Below are 14,541 nucleotides of genomic sequence, written 5' to 3' on the forward strand. Positions count from 1 at the left end.
GGCCTGTGTTTCTATCACAACAATTTATTGAACATAGAATCCTGGGCTACCTGGTGGTGATCCTGCGCTAGACTACATCACAACATGGAGCGTTTACTGAAACCTGAGAGGCTAGACTGTGACCCCAGCTTATCAACGGCTGCTCAGGAATGGAAGCACTGGTTTAAGACTTTCGAAAACTTCTTGGGAGCCCTTCCTAAAAAAGATCTAGATAAACTAAGTCTGCTTATCAATTTTGTGTCACCTAAGATATATGAGGCTATTTCTGAGTGTAATACCTATGAAGATGCTATCAAAACCCTCAAGTCTCAGTATATTAAACCTACAAATGAAATCTTTGCACGCTATCGCCTTGCAACTCGCCGCCAGCAGACTGATGAATCCTTAGAGAAATACCTTCAAGCACTGAAAATTTTAGGTAAGGACTGTCACTTCCAAGCAGTGACAGCTGCTCAGTATTGTGAAGAGTCCATCAGGGATGCGTTTATCAGTGGCCTGCAATCACCAATAATAAGGCAGCGTTTATTGGAGAATAAAACTCTCGACTTAGCCACTGCCTTCGACCAGGCAAGAGCTCTAGATTCAGCCCAGAAGAATTCTGAAGTATACAGTACCACTCAGCCTTCTCGAGTTGTAAGTGCTGCAATTCCTGACCAAGACTCTTGCAATGAAGTTACTGTGGAACCTGCCTCAGTGACAGCAGCAGCAGGTACGGTGTTTCTTTTGTGGTTTTTCAAGACATCCACGTCCAAAGTGTCCTGCTCGTGAAGCAATGTGCCATAAATGCCACAAGAAAGGTCACTTTGCTAAAGTATGTCGTGCTAATGCATCAACAAGAGCTAGTGCCTCCACACATTCCAGTGATCATGCGACTCTAGCAACAGTGACTTCTGCAGCTACTCCAAATTCACTGTCAAAGGCAGTTGTGAAAGTATTCATCAAAGGAACAGAAGTAGATGGTCTTATTGATAGTGGCAGCTCAGAGAGTTTCATCAACTTTGATTTAGTTAAACGCCACTCCTTGACTGTACATCACTCATCAGGTACCGTTTCCATGGCATCAACATCTCTCTCTCTATTCAGACCTTAGGGTTTTGTAAGGTAAATCTCAGAGTTAATGGAAAGGATTATCAAGATGTACATTTAGCTATTCTGCCACAACTGTGCTCTGATGTTATCCTTGGTCAGGACTTTCAGAAGCTGCATGATAGTGTCACCTTAACATACGGAGGTGAACTACCTCCTCTTGTTGTCTGTGGACTTAGCACTTTAAGGGTAGACCCACCAAAGCTCTTTGCAAATCTTACCGCGGATTGCCATCCTATATCAGCTAAGTCACGCCGCTATTCTTATGAGGATCGGATGTTCATTGAGAAGGAAACTCAGAGGCTGCTGAAGGAGGGTATTATAGAACCGAGTAATTCCCCTTGGCGTGTACAGGTTGTTGTTGTTAAGGATGATTATAGGAAACGGAGACTGGCTATCGATTACCCTCTACCTCGAATTGATGATACAGTGAACAAAATTGCTCAGTACTATGTGTTTAGCACAATTGATCTACAGAGTGCCTATCATCAAGTCCCTATAAGGAATGAAGATAAACCATACACAGTGTTTCAGGCTAGTGATGGCCTGTATCAGTTTACCAGAGTCCCTTTTGGAGTCACCAATGGGGTAGCCTGCTTCCAACGAATTATGGATTCACTCATTCAGGAAGAGCAACTCATGGGAACTTACGCGTATTTAGATAATGTTACCATTTGTGGCAAGACCCAGGAGGAACATGATGCAAACCTTGATAAGTTTTTGGAAGCCGCCAAGAAGAAAAATATCAGTTACAATGAGGAAAAGTGCACTTTTTCAACTAAAAGGCTTAGCATCCTTGGTTATGTAGTGGAAGGAGGTTCAATATTCCCAGACCCTGAACGACTACGACCTCTACGGGAACTTCCAATGCCTCAAGACAAAAAATCACTCCGAAGAACTCTTGGTCTCTTTGCTTATTACTCACAATGGATCTACAACTATTCAAGTAAAATCCGCCCATTGAGTGCTACCACATTTCCTGTGACAAAGGAAGCAGAAGCTGCTTTCCATACTCTTAAACAGGACATTGAAAACTCAGTAGTTCAAGCCATTGATGAGTCCCTACCATTCGAAGTGGAAACGGATGCATCTGACATTGCCATTGCTGCAGTCTTATCTCAGGCAAGACGACCAGTAGCCTTCTTTTCGAGAACTTTTCAAGGATCAGAGAAGTGTTATACTGCTGTAGAAAAGGAAGCTCAGGCCATAATAGAAGCAGTTTGCCACTGGAGGCATTATTTAACTGGTAGACATTTCACCATAAGGACTGACCAACGGTCCGTGATGTATATGTTCGACAAGAAGCACAAAAGTAGGATAAAGAATGACAAGATATTACGCTGGAGGATGGAACTATCGTGTTATGACTTTGATATTCTGTACCGACCATGTCATTCTCTAGGTCCCACTGTGGAGCAGCATGTCATGATTTGCAATCACTCTCAGCGCTCCACAAGGCTTTGTGTCACCCAGGAGTTACACGCCTGTACCATTTTGTCAAATCAAAGAACATGCCCTACTCAGTGGAAGATGTGCGACAAGTGATCAGAGCATGCAGAGTATGTGCAGAGTGCAAGCCAAACTTTCATCAGCCAGAGAAGACTCATCTCATAAAATCCACCCAGCCTTTCGAGAGACTGAATATAGATTTCAAAGGACCTCTACCAAGCACAAATCAGAATAGATATTTCCTTACCATAGTAGATGAATATTCAAGGTTTCCCTTTGTGTTCCCCTGTGCAAATATGACTGCTTCAACTGTTATTAGTTGTCTTTCACAGTTGTTCTCTATTTTTGGTATGCCAGCTTATATCCATTCAGACAGGGGATCCTCGTTCATGAGTAACGAACTTCAGGAGTTTTTGGCTAGCAAAGGTATTGCCTGCAGCAGAACAACAAGCTACAACCCTCAAGGCAATGGTCAAGTGGAGCGGTTCAATGGTACTATATGGAAGGCAGTTACAATGACATTGAAGTCGCGCAATCTACCTGTTGAACACTGGCAAACTGTCCTACCTGATGCTCTTCACTCTATTAGATCATTGCTGTGCACAGCTACTAATGCAACCCCTCATGAAAGACTCCTCAACTATTCACGTCGTTCCTCTACGGGAGCCTCCATGCCCACTTGGTTATGTCATCCTGGACCCGTTCTCCTGAAGAGTCACCGTAGGATGAACAAGACGGATCCTTTAGTGGAAGAGGTAGAGCTCCTGCAAGCTAATCCACATTACGCCCATATTCGCTACCAAAATGGTGAAGAGACTACAGTATCTATAAGACATTTAGCCCCAGTTGAAATCCCCATTAGTGTGGAATCTCAAGATACACCAATAGATGTGAAAGATGCTTCGTTTTCTCCTGGAAAGCCCCTTGAGACTACCCCTACAGAAATAGAGGATTCTGCTCCAGCAGTTAGTCAAACCCCGCTGGAAAATATTGAACCTGGTGAAGAGGCTCAAGGGCTACGAAGGTCGGGACGTGTACGTCGCCCACCTAACAGTTTGGGAGATTACTGTCTCTGATATTTTAGAAGGGGGAGATTGTAGTGATACTGCTCCTGTGGGGAGCAGCAACAGGATAATACTGCACCACCTCTCGGGGCCCTTAACAACAACAGTTTGGTGTGTGTCATGGGCACCAACACATGGTGTGTGATTCTCTTCTTTTACATCAATATACAGTGGTCCCTCGTTGTTCGTAATTAATCCGTTCCTGGAGCCGTTACTATAAACGAAATTTACTATTTACGAATCAATTTTCCCCATAAGAAATAAGGTAAATACAATTAATCCGTTCCTGACACCCAGAAGTATTAAAACAAAAAGTTTTTTAACATGAAATATGCATGTAGTACATAAACAATACAATGGGAAATGATGAATGAAACATTAACAGCATAACACTTACCTTTATTGGAGATTCTTCTTAAGTGTATGGGAGACTGGAGGAGGAGAGTGGATTGTTTATAGTTTGGAAGGGGAATCCCCTTCCGTCAACACCTCAGGTACCATTTGCTTTTCTGGGGTTGCTTCTTTTCTCTGTTTCTTAATGCCACTAGGACCACCTTGAGAGTCACTGGAGTCCTGTCTCACAAAATAACTGTGGAGAGAGCTCTGTTTCTGGCGTCTCTTTAACACTTCCCTAAAATGGCCCAAGACTTTGTCACTGTACATGTTGCCAACCTGGCTTGCAACAACCTTGTTAGGGTGATGTTTCTCCATAAAGCTTTCCATCTTACCCCACATAGTAAAAATCTCTTTAATTTCTGAAGAAGGCACCTTCTTCCATCTCTCTTCCTCCTCCTCTGCAGCAAGATTCTGAGCTGCGATGTGTTGCTCTTCCTGCTGAAGCTCTTGCAGCTCCTCAGTGGTGAGCTCTTCATTGTGGTCTTCCACCAATTCTTCCACATCCTCCAAACTCACATCCAACCCCATGGAACTCCCCAGTGCCACAATTGATTTTACAACAGACATAGGCTCATTAGGGTCAGTCCCAAATTCTTCAAAATCCCTCAACTTTCTCCAGGCAGAGTTCAAAGTCCTGGTAGTCACTCCCTCCCAAGCCATACCTATAAGGGTTATGCAGTGGAGGATGCTGAAGTGTTCTCTCCAAAATTCTTTGGGTCAAGTGAGTGTCTGTGGTCACAGTCAAGCACCTGTGAAACATTGCTTTTGTGTAGAGTTTTTTAAAGTTTGCAATAACCTGCTGGTCCATGGGTTGGAGGAGAGGAGTGGTATTCGGGGGCAAGAACTTTACTGTGATGAACCCAAACTCCTCGAAAATTAGGTCATCCAAGTTTGGAGGATGAGCAGGTGCATTGTCCATTACTAGCAGGCACTTGAGATCCAATTTCTTTTCCAGGAGATACTCCTTCACACTAGGGCCAAACACTTCATTGAACCACTCGACGAAAATTTCCCTCGTGACCCATGCCTTACTATTAGATTTCCAAAACACACACAATTTACTCTTCATATTATTATTATTAGTAGTATTATAATCAAGGGGGAAGCACTAAACCCATAGGATTATACAGTGCTTGGGGGAGGGATGGAAGGTATTCAGGTTTAACTCAGGGAACTGGAGCACAGATCCAGTTCCCTAGATCAAGAGCCCCTCACCAGCATCAAGGAACCTTCCTTGAGGAGTTATTCTTCATAACATTGTTTTTCCTGAACACTCTGGGATTTTCAGAATGGTACACTAGTAATGGCTTCACTTTGAAATCCCCACTAGCATTAGCACAGAACATTAGCGTCAGCCTGTCTTTCATAGGCTTGTGTCCTGGCATTGCCTTTTCCTCTTGTGTAATGAAGGTCCTCTTTGGCATTTTCTTCCAAAAGAGGCCTGTTTCGTCACAATTGAACACTTGTTCAGGTTTCAGTCCTTCAGCCTCTATGTACTCCTGGAATTCATGCACATATTTTTCAGCTGCCTTGTGGTCCGAACTGGCAGCCTCACCATGCCTTACCACACTGTGTATGCCAGTACGGTTCTTAAATCTCTCAAACCAGCCTTTGCTGGCCTTAAATTCACTCACTTCACCACTATTTGCAGGCAATTTCTTTACCAAATCTTCATGCAACTGCCTAGCCTTTTCACAAATAAACGAAGTCATAAGAGAATCTCCTGCTAAATTGTTTCTCATTTATCCACACCAATAATAACTTCTCAACCTCTTCCAGTACTGGTGATCTCATTTTTGTCAGCATAGTTACTCCCTTTGCAACAACAGCATCCTTTATTTCATTTTTCTTGGCCACTATGGAACATAAGGTTGTGTAGAGTTTCTTATACATCCTGGACAGTTCGGCCACACTTGTACCACTTTCATATTGTTCAATGATGGTTTTCTTAAATTCAATCGTATTTCTCACCTTCTTTACCACAAGCTTGGCACTAGGAGCTTTCTTTGGAGCCATGGTAGCTTATTTAGTACTTGCAAGCACTAAAATAAATGGAATATTATGAAATATTTCGCTGGAGCACGTGAGGGGACCTTCGCTCACTGGTAAACAATGCCAGACTGGCTGCCGCCCTGGCTCACGCTGTGGGTACGCGTCCCGGACGAACTACGACTCGCGAGTCAACCTATGAAAAGCGAGTCCACGTTTATACGAAAATACCTCTATGATTGGCGAATTTTACGATTGCCGGGAACTACAAAAAGCGGGGGACCACTGTATTAGTGATGCAGATTACATGGTGAGTTTAAATATGTGGCCTGTAGTTATAACTTTTCTCTTGACATATGCAAGACATCACCATCCCTGTAGAAGCATTTATTAGATATACTAGTCATTATATTTTGTTGTTGCAGAAGTACTATGAAGATTCTATGTTCAATAAAGCCTAGAGATAAGGCCTGTGTTTCTATCACAACACTGACCTAGAAAATGTACAGAGAACCTTCACGGCGCGCATAACGGAGATAAAACACCTCAATTACTGGGAGCGCTTGAGGTTCCTGAACCTGTATTCCCTGGAATGCAGGCGGGAGAGATGATTATATACACCTGGAAAATCCTTGCACACGAAAATCACTACGAAAGCAAAAGACTTGGCAGACGATACAACATCCCCCCAATGAAAAGCAGGGGTGTCACTAGCACGTTAAGAGACCATACAATAAGTGTCAGGGGCCCGAGACTGTTCAACTGCCTCCCAGCATACATAAGGGGGATTACCAACAGACCCCTGGCAGTCTTCAAGCTGGCACTGGACAAGCACCTAAAGTCAGTACCTGACCAGCCTGGCTGTGGCTCATATGTTGGCTTGTGTGCAGCCAGCAGTAACAGCCTGGTTGATCAGGCTCTGATCCACCAGGAGGCCTGGTCACAGACCGGGCCGTGGGGGTGTTGACCCCCGGAACTCTCTCTAGGTAAACTCCAGGTAAACGGACTTCAATGTGTGAACCGAGTGCGGTAGCAATCCTCTGTGTCAGAACATAGGAAATAAGTGTTGAAAATGTTACACATTTCTGTCACTAACAGCAAGTAAGCCTATCTTTTTCCTTATTCTATATACCTGAAAAATCCTTAGGATTGGTCTTTGATTCCCTTGCAACTCTAATTTCATATTTTCTTTTGGATTTCCATATTCCTTTCTTGAATTCTCAAACTGAATACATTGATTCTTCTGTAAATGCCTCTGTGTATAATCCTACAGGTTTAGCACTCCACCATAATTATAATGTAAATGCCTCTTTTCACCCAAGATGTTTGAATCTATTAATTATCCATTTAGGGTCATTCATGTTTCATCTAAATTCTCTATTAGGGTTTTATGCTGCTGTTCAGCCGGCTTGTACAATGCTGTGGAAAATGCGAGTGGCGACCACCACCCCACATCTGGTCTCCCTCACCAGTCAAGCTATTCCAGTCTACACTTAATCCCTTAACTCACCTGATCTGTACTGCCAACATTGGGGACCTTAATTTCATCATTATGAAGGTAATTCCATGAGATACATATATATATATATATTTTAAAAATGCAGTATTAGAATGTGGAGCAGAAGTTTGTGGTTATAGGAGGGTGGGGACAGGAGGAAAGAGGAGTGATTGGTGGAATGATGAAGTAAAGGGTGTGATAAAAGAGAAAAAGGTAGCTTACGAGAGGTTTTTACAAAGCAGAAGTGTTATAAGAAGAGCAGAGTATATGGAGAGTAAAAGAAAGGTGAAGAAAGTGGTGAGAGAGTGCAAAAGGAGAGCAGATGAAAGAGTGGGAGAGGCACTGTCAAGAAATTTTAATGAAAATAAGAAAAAATTTTGGAGCGAGTTAAACAAGTTAAGAAAGCCTAGGGAAAGTATGGATTTGTCAGTTAAAAACAGAGTAGGGGAGTTAGTAGATGGGGAGAGGGAGGTATTAGGTAGATGGCGAGAATATTTTGAGGAACTTTTAAATGTTGAGGAAGAAAGGGAAGCGGTAATTTCATGCACTGGCCAGGGAGGTATACCATCTTTTAGGAGTGAAGAAGAGCAGAATGTAAGTGTGGTGGAGGTACGTGAGGCATTACGTAGAATGAAAGGGGGTAAAGCAGCTGGAACTGATGGGATCATGACAGAAATGTTAAAAGAAGGGGGGATATAGTGTTGGAGTGGTTGGTACTTTTGTTTAATAAATGTATGAAAGAGGGGAAGGTACCTAGGGATTGGCGGAGAGCATGTATAGTCCCTTTATATAAAGGGAAAGGGGACAAAAGAGATTGTAAAAATTATAGAGGAATAAGTTTACTGAGTATACCAGGAAAAGTATACGGTAGGGTTATAATTGAAAGAATTAGAGGTAAGACAGAATGTAGAATTGCGGATGAGCAAGGAGGCTTCAGAGTGGGTAGGGGATGTGTAGATCAAGTGTTTACATTGAAGCATATATGTGAACAGTATTTAGATAAAGGTAGGGAAGTTTTTATTGCATTTATGGATTTAGAAAAGGCATATGATAGAGTGGATAGAGGAGCAATGTGGCAGATGTTGCAAGTTTATGGAATAGGTGGTAAGTTACTAAATGCTGTAAAGAGCTTTTATGAGGATAGTGAGGCTCAGGTTAGGGTGTGTAGAAGAGAGGGAGAATACGTCCCCGGTAAAAGTAGGTCTTAGACAGGGATGTGTAATGTCACCATGGTTGTTTAATATATTTATAGATGGGGTTGTAAAAGAAGTAAATGCTAGGGTGTTCGGGAGAGGGGTAGGATTAAATTATGGGGAATCAAATTCAAAATGGGAATTGACACAGTTACTTTTTGCTGATGATACTGTGCTTACGGGAGATTCTAAAGAAAAATTGCAAAGGTTAGTGGATGAGTTTGAGAATGTGTGTAAAGGTAGAAAGTTGAAAGTGAACATAGAAAAGAGTAAGGTGATGAGGGTATCAAATGATTTAGATAAAGAAAAATTGGATATCAAATTGGGGAGGAGGAGTATGGAAGAAGTGAATGTTTTCAGATACTTGGGAGTTGACGTGTCGGCGGATGGATTTATGAAGGATGAGGTTAATCATAGAATTGATGAGGGAAAAAAGGTGAGTGGTGCATTGAGGTATATGTGGAGTCAAAAAACGTTATCTATGGAGGCAAAGAAGGGAATGTATGAAAGTATAGTAGTACCAACACTCTTATATGGATGTGAAGCTTGGGTGGTAAATGCAGCAGCGAGGAGAAGGTTGGAGGCAGTGGAGATGTCCTGTCTAAGGGCAATGTGTGGTGTAAATATTATGCAGAAAATTCGGAGTGTGGAAATTAGGAGAAGGTGTGGAGTTAATAAAAGCATTAGTCAGAGGGCAGAAGAGGGGTTGTTGAGGTGGTTTGGTCATTTAGAGAGAATGGATCAAAGTAGAATGACATGGAAAGCATATAAATCTATAGGGGAAGGAAAGAGGGTAGGGGTCGTCCTCGAAAGGGTTGGAAAGAGGGGGTAAAGGAGGTTTTGTGGGCGAGGGGCTTGGACTTCCAGCAAGCGTGCATAAGCGTGTTAGATAGGAGTGAATGGAGACGAATGATACTTGGGACCTGACGATCTGTTGGAGTGTGAGCAGGGTAATATTTAGTGAAGGGATTCAGGGAAACCGGTTATTTTCATATAGTCGGACTTGAGTCCTGGAAATGGTAAGTACAATGCCTGCACTTTAAAGGAGTGGTTTGGGATATTGGCAGTTTGGAGGGATATGTTGTGTATCTTTATACGTATATGCTTCTAAACTGTTGTATTCTGGGCACCTCTGCAAAAGCAGTGATAATGTGTGAGTGTGGTGAAAGTGTTGAATGATGATGAAAGTATTTTCTTTTTGGGGATTTTCTTTCTTTTTTTGGGTCACCCTGCCTCGGTGGGAGACGACCGACTTGTTGAAAAATATATATATATATATATATATATATATATATATATATATATATATATATATATATATATATATAACTGATTTGTGATCACTGGCTCCAAGCTTTTCATTAACAAATTATAACGAAGCACTAAACCCTTAAGGGCCACACAGTGCTGTTACATTAACAAAGTCTAGCTGGATATTTCTTCCAGATGGTTCTGACAGTTTTCAAAAGCAGTCTTATCGCAATGTACACCAATGGTTCCAAGTCTTCGACGGTGTTGGATTCACAGCAGTGTTTCCGGACAGCGTCGTGCGAGAGCGTTTCCCCCGGCTAGCATTTTTACAGCTGAATTGTATGCCATTCTCATAGTTCTTATCCATATTGCATCTATACTTGTCACCATTTGTGGTCATTTCAGACTCTTAGTGCTTTACAGGCTATACAAAAATTTGATACACCTTGTCCTCTGGTTCTTCATATCCAACTTTGGTTACACCATACCTCTAGCAAGCACAAAGATATTGTTTTTTGTTGGGTCCTCAGTCATATTGACATACAGGGTAATGAACAGGCAGACAGTGCTGTGCAGTCAGCAGTACATGACCTCCCAGTTTGATATAGAGATGATTCATTCACTATTTTGCTGTAATTGCTTCCCACCTTCACACCCGTCGGCAACAACGTTGGTCTGATCTGCTCCATAATAAACTACATTCTATTAAACCGAGTATAGGTTTCTGGCCATCTTATCAGTGTCGAGGTTGGGAGTCTACTCCCGTCTTCACTTTGGCCACATACTTCTTACTCACGAGTACCTCGTGGAGAGGTGCCATGTTCCACTCTGAGAATTGCCAGGTTCCAGTTTCTGTTAGCCACATTCTGTTGGACCACCCACTCTATCAGCGAGTATGCACAATTTACATCCATCGTCATCACCACTCTACTGCCCTTACTTTACCTTCCATTCAAGCTAATGGACCCTCCTTTAACCCACACACTCTCGTTGACTTTTTGACAGCAATTGATTTACTGTACAAACTCTGATGATGCCTCTAGTACTCCTCACAGCCCTTTCTACCTCAATCTCTTGCTATCCTCTACCCCAGCACTATCCACTGTCCCACTGCACTCCATGACCTAATCATCTCTCTCCCTCTTGCTACCCAATACCCCTGCATCCTTTTGTGCCCAGCGGTGCTGTATGACCCTTGTAGGTTTAGCGCTTCTTTTTTTATTATTGAAAGCAGTCTTAGACCATGTCTAGAAAGTTTCTGGACTCGAGATTACCCGTCAAACTGCCTCAGGTGCTGCATGACCCTATGGGTTTAGTGCTCCTTGTTAATGTGATTATTGCATACTTAGCTCAGAGAGAAGGAATCACTCGTGAGACATTCATGTTTCCTCACGCCTGCTGCATCTCTTCACCTAGCAGCTGCTGTATAATCCTATGGGTTTAGCACTCCCCCCATGATAATAATAATAATTAATAATTCACCTAGCAGTATTATCAAAACCAAGCACTAAACCCACAAGGGTCACACTAGCAGTAAGTAGGTACCAGAGTTTCAGATGACTGTCATGGGTGGCATCCTGGGAAGAGGACCTCAGTGGGAGTCGCATTATTATAATCAAAAAGCGCTAAGCCACAAGGGCTATACAGCAGTGGGAGTCACAGAAAATCCTTGAAGACTCGACTTTCATTGGGTCATCCTGGGTTACTAACATTTCAGAATTGTAATACATGGAATTACCAATAAATTTATGTAACTATGCCCATTAACCTGTGCTGTATGACCCTTGTAGGTTTAGTGCTTCATTATTATATGCCCATTCAAGTAACAGATCTATTGTGACATTTTTTTTTTTTGTGCTACTAATCACAGGATGAGCAAGAGGTGCTCAATAAATTAACCACTCGCTTATCAAAACCAAGTGTTAAACCCATAAAGGTCATGAAGTGCCAAACTGCACAACTAACAGGCTAATACATAGTTTTTGTTTTTTTTTTTACCCCAACTGTTAGAACTGATGACACCTGTGGGTTTCCTTTAATTAATGTCCTGAATCCTCTTCCACAGCATACCATTTACAACACACTTAGGGTTCATCACCACATAGTTGCTAACCTCACCTGTAGGTGGTCTCTCAGCCAGGCTACAGGGGAACATTCATTCTTCTTGACCCTGGTTCCATTCTTGCAAATCTCCAGAAATTTTTGTGTACTGATTGCTTTTCAGATTATCAACCATACAGGTTTAGTGCTCCCCATGATAATTATAATCATAACTAATCACTAAACTGCTCTTCTGAGCAGTACCAAACAAAAGTATTCCTGTGCCTTGGAAGAGGGACAGGAATACTTATATGTTTGGGTTATCCCGAGTTCCTAACTTTCTGAGGGATCATACAGACTTGGAAATCTGAGGTCATCAGGTTTGATCCAAGGGGATTATCATAATCAGATCAGGAGGGGTGGGATGCTCTAAACCCACATGGGTTATACTGCACCTGAGAAAATAGAAATTAGGGTCAAAACAGGACAGGGCCAATTCATTGGATCAGAAGCCCTTCACTGGCACCCACTTTCTTAAATAATCATATCCATGGGGAAGCACTTAACCCATAAGGGTTACACAGTGCCTTGGAAATGGGAGGTAATCAGGTTTGATCATAGGATGGGGGTGACTCCAATTACTTTTAAGATCCTTCACTAAGGAACTACCATTCTTCAAATTAACTTTTGCTATTGCTTTCTATTATCACCTTCCCTGAAGGTGGCCCCCATGCTGGTGAGGGGCTCATAATCCAAGTTACTGGACTTTTTCTGTTCTTCCCTTCCCTGGGGTGCACCTCCATGCCTCCCATTAACTAGGTATTATATGACCCCTACAGATTTAGTGCTTCCCCATGTTTCAATCTAACCTCTCCTTTGCAATGATGATTCTAAATATGGGTTATGAATAGTTCCAGCCAAATTATTTTTATGGAATAAAGAAAAGCTAAATCCATATGGGTCATACAACACCTGGGGATTGGGAAGCCATCAGGTTCAAATCATTAAACAGCACTATAACCCTAATGGTTTAGTACTTAGTTTTGATTATAATGTAAAACTAATAAAGGGGAGCCCCTCACCACCTTTCAGGGGTCTTCTACAATTATGGGGAAAATGGTAAACCTGTAAAGGTCATACAGTCCCTGGAGAATGGAAGGGGGGGGAGGTGGATGGAACAATCAGGTTTGGAAAGGGAATAAAAATCCAATTCCTAGGCTCAAGAAAAAATAAGGTACTAGTTTTCCAATAAATGCACATCTTGACATGCAAATTGCAAATATTTTTTTTTATTTGTACTCGTAATGAAGGCTCATAAGACGATTCTCTTAAAAACTTTTATTTCTCTAGTTTAACTACCCTAATTCCATTACCCATATTTTATACACTGATTATACACCACCCACATTAATGCTCTTTTCCTCGCACACCATTTTCAGTTTTTTTTTTTTTTTTAAGTATTGCACAAATACAATAACTGAGATAATACAGGTACATGTACTTGAATTTACATCACATTCATAGCTATGTACACTCAACATAATGAGATATAATACATGTATTATCTGTGCAATGAACTTATGATGCTTAAAGCTTGCGTCTCCTCTAGCACTAAGTATATATAATTAATGAAGAAACTCGGTAATCTGTAACATCAAATGGCTAGAAATTTATTAAATTAAAAAATCTAATATTCTCACCATTTGCAGATCTAGAATTTCAATGGAAACTTTCAACTGAGGCTGGCATCAAGACTATTCAATAGTAAGAACGAGAATAACTTGTTGGTTGATTATTGTAAGACTGAAAAGAAAGGAAATAATTATTAGCTTACATATTAAATATCCTAGGTGATACAAAAAGATGTTCTAAACAGTTGTACTGTATTATATTTTGTCATCTAGTTGAGGCACATGAATTAAAGAATTTTTTCAGGCAGCTTCAACCTCCATTCCTGCAATCCCTATGTTGCTGCTGCTATTTCTCTGCACATTTTGTTGCCATTTTCCAACTATCGGCCCCATAACACCTTGCAAATTTAAACATTTTTATGCAAACTTTTTTAATGATTACTTTTTCATACCCTTTAAGCCTAAATGTATTACAATATACAACACCTCTCTCTGTGCTTGACTGTACATTACATTTCCCGATCTTCAAACAATTTGTGGAGACTGTTTATGGCCAAAGGCCTATTTTGGACTGTTACAAACATTCACCCAGTCTTTCACTTATCTCAAAGGTTGATGACCTAACGACCACAGCAGCTGAACCCTGGACTCTTTCCTTCACAAAGTTTTAAGATGCCAATCATCATCTCACAGAACCCTTCTTGCCAAGGAGCCTTGGGAAGTGTGAGTTTCCAACGACATTGATTCAGCATTTGTTATACCTCTGGTTTATCAAACATTTTGCTAATGTCCATCTTCACAAAGTGCCAGATCAACTCACCATTGAAAAAGCAATGATCTGCAGTAATAATGTAGCTCTCCAGTGGTTAAGAAACTAATAAACTGGTCTAAGTACAAAATCATCACAGAGAGAGTTACTGGGGTAAGTCCATGTTGAATCAAAA

General features: G+C 41.5%; 1 protein-coding gene across 2 annotated transcripts in view; it reads right to left on the reverse strand.

Moving 5' to 3' along the window:
* Positions 1 to 13,382: 13,382 nt before the first annotated feature.
* Positions 13,383 to 14,541, reverse strand: part of LOC128689135 (G protein pathway suppressor 2) — a 33,300-nt gene continuing 32,141 nt past the window's right edge. Inside the window, exon 9 of one of the 2 annotated variants that reach the window (XM_053777274.2) lies at positions 13,383 to 13,769. In XM_053777274.2, the coding sequence (XP_053633249.2) occupies positions 13,725 to 13,769 (45 nt within the window). In that variant the 3' untranslated portion in view covers positions 13,383 to 13,724. The remainder of the gene's footprint in view (positions 13,770 to 14,541) is intronic. The other variant, XM_053777281.2, reaches the window with a different exon arrangement.

This window comes from Cherax quadricarinatus, chromosome 1 (assembly GCF_038502225.1).
Source record: "Cherax quadricarinatus isolate ZL_2023a chromosome 1, ASM3850222v1, whole genome shotgun sequence".
Lineage (NCBI taxonomy): Eukaryota > Metazoa > Arthropoda > Malacostraca > Decapoda > Parastacidae > Cherax > Cherax quadricarinatus.